Source organism: Anolis carolinensis, chromosome 2 (assembly GCF_035594765.1).
Source record: "Anolis carolinensis isolate JA03-04 chromosome 2, rAnoCar3.1.pri, whole genome shotgun sequence".
NCBI lineage: Eukaryota > Metazoa > Chordata > Lepidosauria > Squamata > Dactyloidae > Anolis > Anolis carolinensis.
Genome location: NC_085842.1, coordinates 52960201 through 52978491, shown reverse-complemented (window position 1 = coordinate 52978491; position 18291 = coordinate 52960201). Strand labels below are relative to the sequence as shown.

Sequence of the window (18291 nt, the reverse complement as noted above, 5' to 3'; positions counted from 1 at the left end):
GAATTTTGGGAAATGTAGTTTGGGAAGGTGAGAGCCTCTGTTGCTGAGAATCCAGAGCGCCCTGCCCTAAGCTACATTTCCCAGAATTCTGCAAGTGGTAGAAATGCGGGGCTGCCTGCTTTAAAGCCCTGGTGTGAAAACGTCATAAGACTGTCAAGAGAATCAATATGGATATAATATGTATCCTATGCTGGATACCATGTTATGTCCCACCCTAATTCACAGCATCATTTTCAACTTCTAACATTCTAGATGAAAGCTGGGAAAATTGTCGCCTATTGGCCACTTGAAACTTCTGGGACCTCAAAGGGCAGCCTCCAGTTCCCCATTTTTTATTTCCCCTACCTTCCAATCTCCCATCCCTGGAAAAAAGCAGTGACAAATTGGCCAAACTGGTGGCTGGAAGTGACATTATGACACTGAAGGTGCATCGAAACATGATGGTATGAATGTCCGTTAGGCACATGGAAGAGAAAGGGTCTTTCACAGTTGCCCACCAACAGGCAATTCCTACTATTCTTGACAATAGTACTAGTCATTTGAGACCTTGTAATGTGGACTGGAAGTTTCAGTTGCATAATAGGTTTAGCTACCTATATGTCCATTTTGGTGAGCAGGCTACCACTCTGCTTCTGAGAAGCACATAACTTCCTACCTGGCTTTGGTCTATAAAACCCTAAATGGCCCCGGCCCAATCTACCTGTCCAAACGCATTGCCCTCTATGAACCATTGTAGAGATTGAGATCTTCCGGGGATGCCCTTCTCTCAGTCCCGCCACTGTCTCAGGTGTGATTGGTGGGGACGAGAGAGAGAGGGCCTTCTCAGTGATCACTCATTGGCTATGGAATTCCCTCGCTGGCAAGATTAGATCAACTCCCTCCCTCCTGTCCTTCAGGAAGATGGTAAAAATTTGGCTGTAGGACCAAGCCTTTGGAACAGTGCAATAAGACAAAAACAAGGCTGATCTGAGATGGTTTTAAACAATTGATTTTAAAGTCAAAATAATCTGATTTTAGTGTTTGTGTATTTATAGTTATTTTATGTTCCACCTACCTTTGTGACTACCTTTCCCTCTATGAGCCTGCATGAACTCTTCGATCATCTGGGGAGGCTCTCCTCTTGCTTCCACTTCCATCACAAGCGCGGCTTGTGGGGACGAGGGAGTGGCCCCCTGGCTCTGGAATTTCATCCCCAGGGAGATTAGGCAAGCACCCACCCTGTCAGCCTTTAGAAAACAGTTAAAAACTTGGCTTTTCCAGTGTGACCCCCATGACAGCACTTTATTCTGCTCCTTTATTGGAAATAACTTGACTTCCTATCCCACCCCAAATCTCCTAGATAACACTTCAGCACTTTGTCCATTCACTTTACTAAACGGTGTTACAATTACATATCTTTGCACTTTTGTTCAAACCGCCCTCCCATTTTATCCACTTTACCATTAAGTAGTGGTCTCTGCTTTATATCATCTTACCATTTTATTGTTATTATTGTATTATATCCTATTATTGTGTTTTTAATTAGTTAAAATAGTTTGATGATGTTGTTCATATATGCTTTTACTTTTTTGTTCACTGTCTGTCCTTTGGGCTTGGCCTCATGTTAGCTGCTCTGAATCCCTTCAGGGAGATGGAGGCAGGATGGAAAAATAAAGTATTATTATTATATGTTCTGGCATTCAATGCTTGTCATATATATGTTGTGCTCTGCTCTGAGTCCCCTTCAGGTGAGAAGGGCAGAATATAAATGTTTTAAATAAATAAATAAATAACTAATAGTAATGAAAGGAGATCTAACAGCACAGATCACTATATTGTATCAATGTTACCCAACATAAACCTGTTTACAGCTGCAGTTTTCTTGGCATTGTGGAGTTGTGTGACCACAGTTAGCCCACACTGAAAGGTGTATTTGTAGCTTGAAGTAGTTCAAGAAGGCATGTGTGAGGGCTGCAATGTTTTGGAGCATGAATTGACTTTTAAAGGGTTTTCTAACCCCAGCCCATCAAGTCCAAATATCATAGCTCACAACTTCATCCTGTAATATGACTCATACAGAGAGGCGAAGAGGAAAAGGTGTTTTTTTGTTTAAATAACTATTAAAAATTAATGCACAGCAAACGTGTGAGAGGACAGGGTTATGAGGTTATGCGAAGTAGGACTGCGGGACCATGGATTGGCCAATTTGCACAGTAGCACTAATACAAAGATGTGCAATAGTGATGTAGCGAGTATATTGCCACTATCTGAATTGCCAAACTGCTATGTAATAGCAGCTTTGTGCAATCAAGTCCTAATAACCAGATTTCCAGTGAATGACAAATAGCACTATTTAACTCAAAATATGAATGAATTAAAACACTCAGTGACATTTCTCCTCAGCAAGCTAGGTGTGCCTGTGTGTGTGTGTGTGGGGGGGGGAGGAGTGGGGGGGTTAATTCTTTTGAAAGCTTCTCTCTTTGTCTGAGATACAGTAGACTGGGCATCCTATGTTGCAGTCTCTCTTATCTCCTTGGTAATCAGTCACACTTCCCTTTATCTCTCTCTCCCTTTTGTGATTGCCATCAATTCAGCTGTGACCTAAGACCACCCTATGAATAAGAGACTTCCAAAGACCTTGTTAACAAGCCTGCTAAGATCTTACAGGCTCACAGCGGTATCTTTCTTGATTGAGACTATGCACCTGTTACATGGCCTTCCTCCTTTCTTTACCGCTTTTACTGTACCAGGCGCTAATGAGTGGTATTATCTCCCAATATGTGCAAAATACAGTTTGCTTGGTTTAGTTATTTTAGCTTCTAAAGAGAGTTCAGGTTTGAGTTGTCTTTTGACACTTTCACTGGACTTTTCAGCTGTCCATGATATCCATAGAACTCCTCTCCAGCACATTTCAAATACTTGATTTTCTTCCTATAAACCTTTTTCGCTGCTCAGCTTTCGCAACCTAACATTGAAATCAGAAATACTATGACACAGCTGATTCTCACTTTAGTATTTCATAATACAGGAAGTTTCGAGTTACAGACATCTGACTTACAAATGACTCATAGTTAAGAATGGGAGTGAGACAACAGAAAGTGAGAGAAATCTACCCCTTGGAAGGGGAATTCACTCCAGGAAGAGTTACCATGGGGAAAAGGTGTCTCAACCGAAGCTTCCTTACCAATCCTTGTTTCCACAACAGGCCATTTTTAAATAATAAATTTAATAATAAATTATTTTTTAACCCACCCTCTATCCCCAAAGGGACTCAGGGTGGCTTTCAAAAATAAGATTTTTTATTTAAAAAATCCAGTTATGATAGAGACTGAAAGTGAGGTGAAATCTTCTGAACAGGGACACGGACAGCAATTTCTTTGGGAGTGAGCCATAGTTTTTTCATTTTGCCTAATTAATGGTTTTACTAAAATCTATAAAGCACAGGATTACTTTCTTCTGAATTCTCTGGTGTATTCCATTAGCTAACATATTTCACAGTATGATCCTCAGTGTTTCTTCCATTTGGAATTCAGCTTGGACATCTGGAATCTATACATGGGAAAATATATACTAGAAATATTGATCATCACATGGCTTGTATGGAATAATGGCATAACCTTATGTTTACTACAATCAGTAGTGTCCCCTTGCTTGTGGAATGAGCTTTTCCAGGTTGTAGGATTTTTCTTTTTGTTATTTTGTTACAGATTTTCTTAGATTTTTTTCACAGTCTGCATGTGGTCTTGTATTTGCAAAGAAAATTGATGCTCTCCATCATCTGTTTCCACCAATGCAATCGTTTTGATTTTTGTAGTGGCCATCTGGCGACATCTAAGAATACACTCAATTGTGTTAAGATTGTGTTACCCACTCACACCTACGTTTTAGTACAAGTGTGAGAACTTTGAAAGGATCAGAGGCCATTTTTTAAATCAAAGGACCCAGTTTTGGCCATTAATAGCAAATTGAGATTTTTTTTTATAACCTTGTTTAAGTCTTGTTTACTTTTTCATTCCCCATCCCTACAGGATATGGCAGGACCTTAAATATGGAGCACATCCCTCCCTCCAATATTTCTGGAAGCACAATTCTGTTTTGTTGTTTTCCCCCCTAGAAAAGGAGAGTAGTCTCTATGTTTACAGAAAATAGTTCTGAAAAACCTTATTATGTCCATAGCTTAAAATAGACAATAATACAACCTAAAAACCTATAACTGATTTTGTTCAGCCTATTAAAAATTACAAACAAACCATAATATACCTCACAACCTCTGAGGATGCCTGCCATAGATGTGGGCTTAACGTCAGGAGAGAATGCTTCTGGAACATGGCCATACCGCCCAGAAAATTCACAACAACTCAATCCATAATATCACATAGTAACATTTGTCCCTAACCTAAACCAATAAACTATTTCCGGAAAAGTGTACCAATGGAGACATTAGCTGATACATCTAATTCCAGTTGGCAGGAGGTCATGTGCCAGTTCATATACATACAACATTTCTTACACTTTGTATCTCAACATTGGCATAGGCTGTCATAATACTGACCTCTCCTATCCTGAAAAGTTTGGGATTATTCATTTAAACTATTTTCTGAGGAACTGTTATAAAAACTACCCCAGCTATATTTCTAGTTTATTTATATGCCACCTTTCTACCAGAGCCCAAAGCAGCTTCCAAAAACAATAAATAAATAGGGATGAGATCCACCCAGCCTCAATGGAGGACCACAACCTTAGCACAAAATGCATATCTAGATAGGTAGGATAAAAAGATTCATAAACAAAATAACTATGCAGCTGTATTGGATGATGCCACAGGAGGCCTGCCTTCTTGATTAAGTATCTGAATTCGATTGTTTGCCTGACTCTCACAGTTTATTAAAAACCTTGTCATTAAAATATGCAATACAGCACTTGAAAAAGTCTCAGTACAAATAGGATCTAGGAAACAGGTAGGGAATGCCATCCATTTTTACGAGTGTTTGGTAGAATAAAACTGACAGCTTTAGAATGCTGTGATTCATTGCAAAACATTAAATCAATCTGCTTTCCTCTATTTTCCAATAGAGGATGCCCTTGACATCATCGGAGATAGAGAGTATTTGTGAGTGTTATAATCTATATGTTTGTTGCATAAAAGAAATCATCAGAAGCAAAACTACCTATAACAAGTTTGTAATTTAATTTAAAACATTTCCCATTCAGCAAATTCTAACAAATTATAAGACCCGACGTTGTTGCCAACATTTTACTCTTATGTTTAATTTGTCAATACAGATTTTCCAGGCAGGCATTACACAGCTTTTTTTTAAAAAAATTTTTTTTAAATAACATTGGCTAAAAGTATTAGATATGCACTGATTATATATTGGGGGAAATAAAACCGATGCTGCAGGACCGACAAGAATTTGTTAGAATTTGGAGACTAACAGACTACATGAAAGCCAGAGAATTGGTACGGCTTAGCAAAATACTGGATATTCTGATTATAGATAGATATACAGAATCTACAGAATATTTTATTGTTATCTGGGCATTCTGAACTGGTGAAATTCCAAGACTGGTGAAATGATTAAAGTACAATACCTTTATCTCCTAAGGTCACACTGTAAAACAGTTCAGCTGCACAGTGAACTGCACCCTCTAACTATTACAATTTCTTCCAAAGAACACCATAAGTAATGCCCAAGTTGTTATTGTAGTGATAATAGTCATAGCCCAATACCAGAAGCTTCATGAGGATACCAATGCATAAAGAAAGGAAGAAAATGGAAAATGTCACAGTAGGTAAGAGAAACCTAAACTCAAACCACATCTCCTCCATTTTTAATTGCAGCCATTTCCTCTTGTTCCATAAAAATCAATGAATTGGTGAAACTGATTAAACCTCATGCTGCTCTTGGTTTGCTACTCTCACAAAGCAAACGTTACCCTTTTGTTTGGAAACTGTTCCATCAGCACATATGTGTCCAGAGACTGAAGGCAAATGATGAAGTTCTTTGGCTGAGGGCCTGTCTCTGGAAGCTAACTGCCCGGATAAAAGACCAAAGCCATTATGTGCTCTTTGGAGGAAAACACATCTATGAGGTAAGTGCAATAAAAATAAAATAAGACCTTTACATTAATCTTTTTATGTGCCAGTCTTTAACTGAAACAGAAGCTCTGAAGCTGATTACTGTGGAAAGATAGTGTGATCGTTTGTGGCATTGGAAGGATTCCCTTTGTATCTACTCACATGCCTGTAGCTAGGGGGAGGTTAGTGTTCAAACTCACCCCTTGAAATGTGTCAGGTTAACAAAAACCTGGTTTACTCATGAGTTTTAATCAGTTAACCAATTCATGAGGAAACTAGGTTTTTTTAAAAACTGATACATTTTGGGGGCAGGGAGGGGGGATTGAATCCTTAACCCCCCCCCCCCCCCAGCTACGGGCCTGCCTACTGAATACATTAAACATGTGACTGATAAATAAAGCAACCCAATAGTTGTGCTAATTGGTTGGTGTCCTAGAGTGCTACACTTATACTTGGAAATTTTAGAATCTTCTGGACTATCCAAGTTTAATTCTATTGTGTATTATTCTCATTCTGCCAGTATGTGTATGTCTTCAATTAGTTCCAAATGTAGTACATTTGGGTTCTTTCACTCACCCTGCTGAGTAGAGCCTAAGGCACTCACTCATGAGTGTATCACTAGAGTATATGGTGATAGGGCTTCCCATTATTGAAAGGCAGTGACCCCATTCAAATGGCCATAAGAAGCCCAGGAAATGCAAAGATACATTATATATGGATTAATGACGTCCAGGGATAGAACACACCCCATTCCCAATTAGAGAGAATCAATTTCCCAAAATCAACATCTCATTGAGAATTTTCAAATGCAGTTTTCCATCTTCAGTTACTCTGAAGACAACATTGTTGGCAATAAGGAAGTGCCATTTGCAACACCGTGACAGACTGCTTATCATAAGGCAGGTGACTATGAAAAACCTTAACAGGTCTATGTATATTTTTCAGAAGGTCTTGAGCTAGATGCAAAACAGAATGTTTATCTGTTTGGAAAAAATGTGTGAAAAATGTATTCATCTGCAGAGTGGCCCATAGTTTTCATCAGATTCTCATAAACAACAAAAGTTTGGGAACCAATACCATAATGATCTGAAACACATTCCAGGAACATGATAGCACATTCTTTCTTCTTGTTTAGAAGGGAATATTTTGCTCTATTTTGGGGGCTGTTGTGTTTCTTTCACATTGTTGGTACTTCTGTAATATCGGGCATCTCTACATGAGTCTGATAGAATAAGAAAGGTTGTGAATAAAGAACTGGAAGATGAAAAGTAATATAAATTGTACTAGGCATTACTGTACAAATTGCCCAACTGTAGTATGCAAATGGACAGATAACACTGTACTACTAGCTAAAAATAGCAAAGACCTGGGGAAAATATTGATGAAAGTTCAGGCAAAAAAACCAAAGCTATAGTCAAACATTTAAGGAAACAAAAGTAATGACCACAGACAGTCATAACTTTAAAGTGGGTGATTAATCTACCAAAATACTTTAAAATCCTCTATACTTTACCCCTGCTAATAATCAAAATGGAAATAGTCGTTTAAAAGATGAGAAGAATTCTAATACTTAAGAAAATAGCTATGAAGGAACTACATTCATCTCTCCATGTTTGAAGTGGTCTGAAGGGCACACAGCCCCTGCAAAACAACCACAAATATCTCTAGACTCCCCTCCAAACCATATTTAACACTCAAAAAGTAAATGTGTAACCCATGGATTATTTGCTACAGCCTCTGCTGCTTCCCAACCCCATTTTAAGAATCCTCAATAACAATCCATACATTTAATCAGACACAGTCAGTGTTTACATCTTTAACTGGAGGAAATCAAAATGGAGAGGTGGTTGGGCTCAGTGGTGTGGTCACTGTCTTGCTCACTCACTTGGAAAGGAAGAGGGTAAAGGAGATGGGATGGGAGAAGTGTGAGCAAGTGATGGGTGGATTTCTGGGGCAGAAATAGGGTACAAGATGGGCTGGCAGATGAGTGAGACTGTGGTGGCAGTTGGAGTAGGGCAAGAGTGATGGGAAGGGGTTGTGGAGCTCAGTATATGGTGGGGGCCTCTGCAGGCATGGGTTCAATTAGCACTTTTAGTTCTCCCTTTGCATTAAGCTCATCTGGAAGATGCATAGAAAAAACGTTGATCCAAAATCTCTGATCTGCACAAAAATACAGTTTTTGTTATAAGAGATTTCATTCCTCAAAATGCCCATTTTGTGTTTGGTAGTTTTCAGGAAGAGAACTTTGTGTCACCAAATAAACCTTTGCTGCCAAACTTTGGAAGTCCCAAAGTCATTTTGTGAATAGGTTTGAATTTAGAGACTCATTTTAACAGTTCATTTTTCTTTTCAGCACTTCCTTATGTTGGGGGTCAGAAGGGATTTTCACAATTGGATACATTAATTTCCATGGGAAGAAATTAGTATGCTTGATGATAACTGTGAACTCAAGGATATTGCAATAGAGAAACATATAACAAAATCTGAGATTAGATTTTTCTGAAGGATCTCAAGGCAATGTTGAAACGCAATTGTTTTCAAATTATTTCTTTACAAAGACCTAAGATTCTGCTCTTAATGTACAAACTTTGGTAATCTACTCACAAGCAAGGCCCCACCTCAGCATAACTTCATATATGATTGCAGCCTAAAGTGTCTGTTTCTTTCAGCACTTTCATATTTTAGCACGTCTAAAAATACAGAAATGCTGCCCAACTGCAGGTGAAGCTTCAGAATTGTTCAAAAAGAAGCATTTTACCTTTTATCACCAGGTTCCCAGTACTGCTGGCTACTCCAAAATGATTTGTTGCTATGCATGTGTAACTGCCAGCATCTGCTTTAGTGACATTGATAATCTTCAGAGTCCCATCTTCCATGATAGTATACCTAGAAAAACACAGGTAGTTTAAAGAAAATGTCTTAATGCTGTGTGTTATTATTTGAATTGCTGAGAAACCATTACCAGCTGTATATGTTGACTAGATACACCTAGATCTTAATGAGTTTGAAATGCATTAATTTAACATTTTTACATGATTTCTTCATGTATGTAATGAAAGGCAACACATTACTTGATAAAGAATTATAAAGGAGCACTTGTTCTTTCTACATCTTGTGCATACATTTCTGATTTTACCCCTTGCAAACAACTAAGCAATTAATCAGTTATTTAATTTTAATTTCAGCTAATCATGTTTTAATTCTGCCTTAGGAAATACATAAACATTGACCATGGATAGGAGTCTAATAAATCCTCTCTCTTTTGCTATCATCTGATGATTAAGGGTTGGTGTTCATTTTCAAGAATACCTGGTGATCCATGTTTGTGGTGAGTAAGTGAGCTACATCTACTTTATTAATTTCCAGAAATGTCACATAACCAAGCTTCGTGAGTCATTGTACATATAATGTAATTGCATTATCCTACAAAAGATTTCTGAAATGTCAACAACATCCAGCTTGATATCATCTTTGCCAAGGTAAAGTCATCCACTTCATATTCTTGTATATGTAGTATCTTCTAAAGTTTTCTGAAGTGTGATCTCTCCGGTACTTAGTGCCTACACAAGCAAAAAAAAAGGTCCTTGCCCCCCTCTTTGTGTATTGTTGGAAGAAATATCCAGGATTTTAACTTCCACTCTGTTCAACAGGGCTTATTTCCAGGGAGAGTGGGAGGACTGCAACATTAAGAATTTCAAACACTTAAAGATGTATTTATACACACAGATATACAGATATGAAAAACTACAGTTTTTGTTATTGCTGTCATGTGCCTGCATTGACATCTCTCCCCTTTCCAAGATGTTGAATACTGAAACTTGAGTGGTGGTATCACTTGGTTCACTTGTTGGATGAGGTAAACAGCAGGATAAAGAAAGCAATTAGGAAGTATTACTGCTCTGCATCTACCACTATTAAATTTTGTTTTACACAGGTTTGATCTGAAACATTTCCTGTCATATGTTTTTCTGCAACATCTAAATACAGTAGAGTCTCACTTATCCAACATAAATGAGCCGGCAGAACGTTGAATAAATGAATATGTTGGATAATAAGGAGAGATTAAGGAAAAGCCTATTAAACATCAAATTAGGTTATGATTTTACAAATTAAGCACCAAAACATCATGACATACAACAAATTTGACAGAAAAAGTAGTTCAATACGCTGTAATGCTATGTAGTAATTACTGTATTTACAAATTTAGCACCAAATATCACGATGTTTTGAAAACATTGACTACAAAAATGCGTTGGATAATCCAGAATGTTGGATAAGTGAGTGTTGGATAAATGAGACTCTACTGTACTACTGTACAGTGCTCCCTCACTAATCTGTTGTTCGGGTTCCGTGGATTCGTTGTATCATGGATTTTTCCATCTGGCCCGCCCTCCCTTTGCAGGCACAAAAGGGCCCCCTTTGAGTCACGTGACCCAGCCCGCACTTCCTCCTCAGCCGCCAGCAGGCTGCGCCAGTAGGCCCTGCCTGCACCTGATCGCCTCAGGAACAACAAGAAAGACAGAACAGTATGTTTAAAGAGGAAAAGAGAGGGAGGGAGGCTATGGTCAAAGTCTAACTGTTGTGTGACTGTTGTGTTGAAAGAGAGCCAGGTACTTAAGTTGATTGACAGCAGGCATTGTCCCCTGTTAATTGAGTTTCTGGGAAAGCTTTATTTGCCAGTGTGAGTTTCTGCCAGAGCCTGATCCCAGAAGGGCAGTTGGTTCTCGCAGAAGCAGAGGCAGCAGGAGGACATTTTTGCTCCCTGGCTTCAGGTAGGATTTGGCTAAGATTTGGCTAAGATTTTAAACTGAGTTTGGGCTTGGCTCCTGTGGTCAAAGTCTAACTGTTGTGTGACTGTTGTGTTGAAAGAGAGCCAGGTACTTAAGTTGATTGACAGCAGGCATTGTCCCCTGTTAATTGAGTTTCTGGGAAAGCTTTATTTGCCAGTGTGAGTTTCTGCCAGAGCCTGATCCCAGAAGGGCAGTTGGTTCTCGCAGAAGCAGAGGCAGCAGGAGGACATTTTTGCTCCCTGGCTTCAGGTAGGATTTGGCTAAGATTTGGCTAAGATTTTAAACTGAGTTTGGGCTTGGCTCCTGTGGTCAAAGTCTAACTGTTGTGTGACTGTTGTGTTGAAAGAGAGCCAGGTAATTAAGTTGATTGACAGCAGGCATTGTCCCCTGTTAATTGAGTTTCTGGGAAAGCTTTATTTGCCAGTGTGAGTTTCTGCCAGAGCCTGATCCCAGAAGGGCAGTTGGTTCTCGCAGAAGCAGAGGCAGCAGGAGGACATTTTTGCTCCCTGGCTTCAGGTAGGATTTGGCTAAGATTTGGCTAAGATTTTAAACTGAGTTTGGGCTTGGCTCCTGTGGTCAAAGTCTAACTGTTGTGTGACTGTTGTGTTGAAAGAGAGCCAGGTACTTAAGTTGATTGACAGCAGGCATTGTCCCCTGTTAATTGAGTTTCTGGGAAAGCTTTATTTGCCAGTGTAAAGGCACCTTTACTAACTATCCTTTGCAGTACATACAGGAAACAAAGCAACATAAACAAATACACAAAGACGTGGTTTGTTGCAGTCTGCACATAAAGTGCGTGCATATTACTTAACTGTACAAAGATCCCACTTGGCCACCACGCTCACCAAGAGATGCAACAAAAGCAAAACATTCCCATCACATGCACCAGCTGTGGCATGTTCCGCTTTTTCACACAAAAACTAGACAACTACATCTGCTCCAAATGCAAACAGATGACTCTGATGGAGCAGAGGATCCAACAGCTCGAGCACCGTATTAAGACCCTTAAGGACATTCAGGCACTCGAGCTCTTCTTGGACACTGCACAACACGCTGCTGTAGATCAGCAGCCTGCATCACACCAACACCACCAAGACCATGATCAGGAACCTTATGGGGAGATCAACTCAAAGGTAGACAACCCTCAGGCTTGGAAGGAGGTCACCCATAGAAGGAGACGCAGGACCAGGCAGCCTCCACAGAACTCCTCTGCTCAGCTGCATTTACACAACAGATTTGAAATTCTTACATCATTAACATACAATCAGGAAACACATCTTGTGGAGGACCACAGTTTCTTAGATACCACTCAGTGGACCATCCTGGATCAATGCGCAGGGGATAGCCCTGACAGGGACAGTGCATCACCACAGTCACACTTATGTAATCATGCAAATGCTCCATCCCCAATCATAGACCAGGAGCAACAGGAACATCCTTGGGAGAGTAATGGGCCCTCGGATGTATCTCAATGGATTGTCATTGATGAATGCACTGGGGATGTTGAGGAGGAGGACAGCACTTTACACCTACATGATTCACTTCAACAGGAACACTCTTCAGGGGACATACACACTGTCTTGCACAAAAGGGACCCTGTCAATCCTCAAAGGAAACAGGTCTTGGTAGTAGGTGACTCCCTCCTTAGAGGAACGGAAGCCATCATTTCCAGACCGGATGGGATGGCTCGAGAAACATGCTGCCTCCCGGGGGCAAAAATACACCATATCACTCAGAGGCTCAGCAGGCTCCTAAAGCCCCATCACCCTCCCCACCTTATGTTGATTCATGTAGGTACCAATGACACCGCTAGGCATACTTTTCAAAAGATCACAAATGATTTTCGAGCTCTGGGAACAAAGCTAAAACTGTATAATGTACATGTGATCTTTTCATCCCTCCTCCCTGTTGTAGGACATGGCTCTACAAGGGCCGGAAAAATAGTACAGGTCAATAACTGGCTCAGAAAATGGTGTCAAGAGGAGCATTTTGGCTTCCTTGACCATGGTCTACTCTTCCAAGAGGATGGACTACTGGCAAGCGATGGGGTGCATCTCACACAAGTAGGAAAACATCTTTTTGCACACAGACTCACAAACCTCATCAGGCGCACTTTAAACTAAATCCACTGGGGGAGGGGAACAACAGCCTGGCGAACACTATATTACCCACGACCACAGGGAACCGCCGAAAGGCTAAACGGAGGGCTGCACAAACACAGCAAGGACCAAGTACAGAGAGCACAATAATCCCAAATAAACAGTTCGAGGGGAGGTCACAGGGGCTTACATGTCTTTACACTAATGCTCGGAGCATGGGAAATAAGCAAGATGAACTCCAACTCCTAGCACAGCACCACACATACGATGTCATAGGCATCACTGAAACCTGGTGGGATGACTCCCATCACTGGAATTTAACCATTGAGGGCTATAACCTCTTTCACAGAAATAGAACAAAGGGGAGAGGAGGGGGAGTAGCTTTATATGTCAAAAACAGTTACGTTGCAGAAGAAATGCAAGACTGTAATCCGGGAAACCAGCTTGAAAGCATCTGGATAAGAATCAAGGGAACCGGGACTCAAAAAGATCTTGTCGTGGGTGTCTACTACAGACCTCCGAGTCAGGATGAAGGACTTGATGAAGCCTTCTGTCAACAGCTGACCAAACAGGCACAAAGAAGAGATATAGTAGTCATGGGCGATTTCAATTATCCCGATATCTGCTGGAAAACAAACTCAGCCAAGAGTACAAAGTCCAACAAATTCCTCACTTGCCTTGCAGATAATTTTATGGTCCAGAAGGTAGAAGAGGCAACAAGGGGATCAGCAACTCTTGATCTAATCTTAACAAATGTGGAAGACCTGATCAATACAGTTGAAGTGGTTGGATCCTTAGGGGCAAGTGACCATGTGCTCCTGCAGTTTGCAATACAAAGGAATGCTGAAACTAAGACAAGTCAAACACGCATTCTGGACTTTAAGAGAGCTGACTTCCAAAAAATGAAGGAATTACTGAGCGGCATTCCATGGACGCCGATATTAAAAAACAAGGGAGTTAAGGATGGATGGGAGTTTTTCAAAAGTGAAATACTCAAGGCGCAAATGCAAACGGTGCCAACAAAGAAGAAAAATAAGACAAGTGCAAAGAAGCCAGAATGGATGTCCAAAGAACTTCTAACTGAGCTAAAGCTCAAAAGTGACATGCACAAGAAGTGGAAAAGGGGAGAAATCACCAAAGAAGAATTCAAACGTATAGCCAACTCCTGTAGGGAAAAGGTTCGCAAGGCTAAAGCGCAAAATGAGCTCAGGCTTGCCAGGGACATAAAAAACAACAAAAAAGGTTTTTTTGCTTACGTTGGTAGAAAAAGGAAGAAAAAGGAGGCAATAGGGCCACTGCAAGGAGAAGATGGGGTGATGGTGACAGGGGATAGGGAAAAGGCAGAACTGCTTAATGCCTTCTTTGCCTCGGTCTTCTCACAAAAAGAAAGCCATCTTCAACCTCAGCAACATGGAATGGACGAAGGATTGGGGGAAATCCAACCCCAAATAGGGAAACAAGTTGTCCAGGAACACCTGGCCACTCTAAACGAATTCAAGTCGCCAGGGCCAGATCAGCTACATCCAAGAGTATTGAAGGAACTAGCGGAAGTTATTTCAGAACCACTGGCAATCATCTTCGAGAGTTCTTGGAGAACAGGAGATGTCCCAGCAGATTGGAGGAGGGCGAATGTGGTCCCTATCTTCAAGAAGGGAAAAAAGAACGACCCAAACAATTACCGTCCGGTCAGCCTCACATCAATACCAGGCAAGATTCTGGAAAAGATCATTAAGGAAGTGGTCTGCAAACACTTAGAAACAAATGCGGTCATTGCTAATAGTCAACACGGATTTACCAAAAACAAGTCATGCCAGACTAATCTGATCTCTTTTTTCGATAGAGTTACGAGTTGGGTCGATACAGGGAATGCCGTGGATGTAGCATATCTAGATTTCAGTAAGGCCTTCGACAAAGTCCCCCACGACCTTCTGGCAAACAAACTAGTAAAATGTGGGCTAGACAAAACTACGGTTAGGTGGATCTGTAATTGGCTAAGCGAACAAACCCAAAGGGTGCTCACCAATGCGTCGTCTTCATCATGGAAAGAAGTGACAAGTGGAGTGCCGCAGGGCTCCGTCCTGGGCCCGGTTCTGTTCAACATCTTTATTAACGACTTAGACGAAGGGTTAGAAGGCACGATCATCAAGTTTGCAGATGACACCAAACTCGGAGGGATAGCTAACACTCCAGAAGACAGGAGCAGAATTCAAAACGATCTTGACAGACTAGAGAGATGGGCCGAAACTAACAAAATGAAGTTCAACAGGAACAAATGCAAGATACTTCACTTCGGCAGAAAAAATGGAAATCAAAGATACAGAATGGGGGACGCCTGGCTTGACAGCAGTGTGTGCGAAAAAGATCTTGGAGTCCTCGTGGACAACAAGTTAAACATGAGCCTACAATGTGATGCGGCAGCTAAAAAAGCCAATGGGATTTTGGCCTGCATCAATAGGGGAATAACGTCTAGATCCAGGGAAGTCATGCTCCCCCTCTATTCTGCCTTGGTCAGACCACACCTGGAATACTGTGTCCAGTTTTGGGCACCGCAGATGAAGGGAGATGCTGACAAGCTAGAAAGCGTCCAGAGGAGGGCGACTAAAATGATTAAGGGTCTGGAGAACAAGCCCTATGAGGAGAGGCTTAAAGAGCTGGGCATGTTTAGCCTGCAGAAGAGAAGGCTGAGAGGAGACATGATAGCCATGTACAAATATGTGAGGGGAAGTCATAGGGAGGAGGGAGCAAGCTTATTTTCTGCTGCCCTGCAGACTAGGACACGGAACAATGGCTTCAAACTACAGGAAAGGAGATTCCACCTGAACATCAGGAAGAACTTCCTCACTGTGAGGGCTGTTCGGCAGTGGAACTCTCTCCCCCGGAATGTGGTGGAGGCTCCTTCTTTGGAAGCTTTTAAGCAGAGGCTGGATGGCCATCTGTCGGGGGTGCTTTGAATGCGATTTCCTGCTTCTTAGCGGGGGGTTGGACTGGATGGCCCTTGAGGTCTCTTCCAACTCTACTATTCTATGATTCTATGATTCTATATTTATTGAAATAAATATAGTGCCGCTATATCGCGGTTCTCCACTTTTCGCGGGCAGGCCTGGAACCTAACCTTCGCAAAAAGTGAGGGAACACTTTATTTTTAAATTAAGTTTTAAATGTATGCTGATTAGGTTGTTGATTAGTCAACAGGACTTTAGGATTTCTAGTTCCAGGGAAATGATGGTGGTAATTCTTGCTTCAGCTATCTGTGCCTTAAGGGGTTTGTATTACTTTTTGAATTAAATCTGTGATGCCTGTCTCTGTAAAAGGGATGTTTGAGGCACATTCTCAATATCAAGGGGATGACAGAACGTATTGTTTATGGCAGATGTTAAAAATGTGAACAGGCAACCAAATCATATCATATCATGAATCTATGTAACTATGTTCTAGAAGCATCACACTTGGGAGCCATAATCCTATTCATTTGATCCAAAGGATTTGCAATAAAACCAGCAAATACCTGCTTAAATCAGACAGATATATATGTATGTCAGGACCTCTTTGAACTGTGATTCACAGATGAAAGGGCTTCATGGTAAAAGGTATCAATTTTGTTGAAGCTGCTTTATTCAGCAATACATACTTTTTGAAGGTGATGGAACAGATATTATCTTAGGTAATTATTTTTAATGCATTTTTTAAGAAGTCAGGACACATGAATGTCTTGGTGTCAATTTTGGCTGTCTCAGAAAGTTCCTTTGTAAATGGAGGGAAAGGCCATTCAAGGCTGTTGAATTGCTAAGTGGGTTGAAAGACACTGTCTATTGATCAATAACATCAAGTGGCTCTATGAATAATGGTTTTTGAAGATGTAAAGTTCAAGCCAAATTAAGTATTGTTTAGCGTAAACTGACAGGTTTTTAAACAGTTTTAGTCCAAGAAAGAATCCGAAATTGATGAGGATTATAAATCTGATCTTATTGAAGCATTATAGAATCAAATAATAATAATAATAATAATAATAATAATAATAATAATAATAGCCAAAAAACTAATCTTCACATGATGTGGATTGACTACAAAAAGGCCTTTGACTTACTCCTACACAGCTGGATCATTAAGTGCCTGGGCACCATCGGGATATGTAAGAACGTTGGCACTTTTATTGAAAATATGATGGAGCACTGGAAAACTGAACTGTTTGTTGGAAATGAAAGCTACGGACTTGTCAACATCAGAAGAGGAATTTTCCAGGGAGTCTCATTGTTCCCACTGCTTTTCATTATTGCCATGATCAACAATCTTAGAAAAAAGCAAACTTCAGCTATCAAACATCTAAGAAATCTCACAAAATTTCACATCTGATGTACATGGATGACCTGAAGCTGCATGAGAAATCTGAAACAGAAATCGAGTCTCTGATTAACACTGTCCGAATCTTTAGCGCTGATATCAGTATGGAGATTGGTCTGGAAAAATGTTTGACAGTGGCATTGAAGAAGGGAAAAATCATTGAAAGTGAGGGTATAAATATGCCTAATGGCCAAATGATAAAGTGTTACAAGCCAGAGGCCTATTAATATTTGGGTATACTGCAGCTGGACAACATCAAACATGAACATGTAAAAACTGTGATCAGCAAAGAATATACTCAAAGGGTCAGAAGAATTCTCAAAAGCAAGCTCAATGGAGGCAACACCAACAAGGCCATAAACACATGGGCCATACCTATCATAGGATATACTGCTGGCATTATAAACTGGACACAGGTGGAACTAGACAATTTGGACAGAAAAACAAGAAAACTCATGACCATTCAACATTCACTTCATCCTTACAGTGATATTGACCGGCTATATCTGCCTAGAAGATCTGGTGGCAAAGGACTCTTACAAAGTCAAAAAAGAAGAACATGCCCTGGCAGAATATGTAAAGGAAAGTGAAGAACCTGCTTTGATTGAAGTCAAAAAACAGAAACTCATCAAAGCACAGCAGACAAAAAATCAGTACAAGAAAACTGCACTATGAACTAGAGCTGACAGCTGGCACAACAAAGCATTGCATGGGCAGTTCCTTGACAAAATTGAAGGAAAGGTTGATAAGGAAAAGACCTGGCTATGGCTCATGATGGGACACTGAAGCAGGAGACAGAAAGCATAATTCTTGCAGCCCAGGAGCAAGCCTTCAGAACAAATGCAATAAAGGCCAAGATCGAAAAATCAGCCAGTGACCCAAAATGCAAACTGTGCCAGGAAGCGGGACGGAGGGCCTGATTCTGGCAGCACAAGAACAAGCCATTAGAACCAATGCCATCAAAGCCAAAATTGAAAAGTCGACGACAGATCCCAAATGTAGACTC

General features: G+C 40.6%; 1 protein-coding gene across 8 annotated transcripts in view; it reads right to left on the bottom strand.

The window, feature by feature from the left end:
* cntn4 (contactin 4) overlaps nt 1-18291 on the bottom strand; it is a 727084-nt gene that overhangs the window by 77473 nt on the left and 631320 nt on the right. For all 8 annotated transcript variants that reach the window (XM_008105345.2, XM_008105346.2, XM_062969727.1 and 5 more), the window contains one exon: nt 8817-8944. In XM_008105345.2, coding sequence (XP_008103552.2) covers nt 8817-8944 — 128 coding nt within the window. The remainder of the gene's footprint in view (nt 1-8816; nt 8945-18291) is intronic.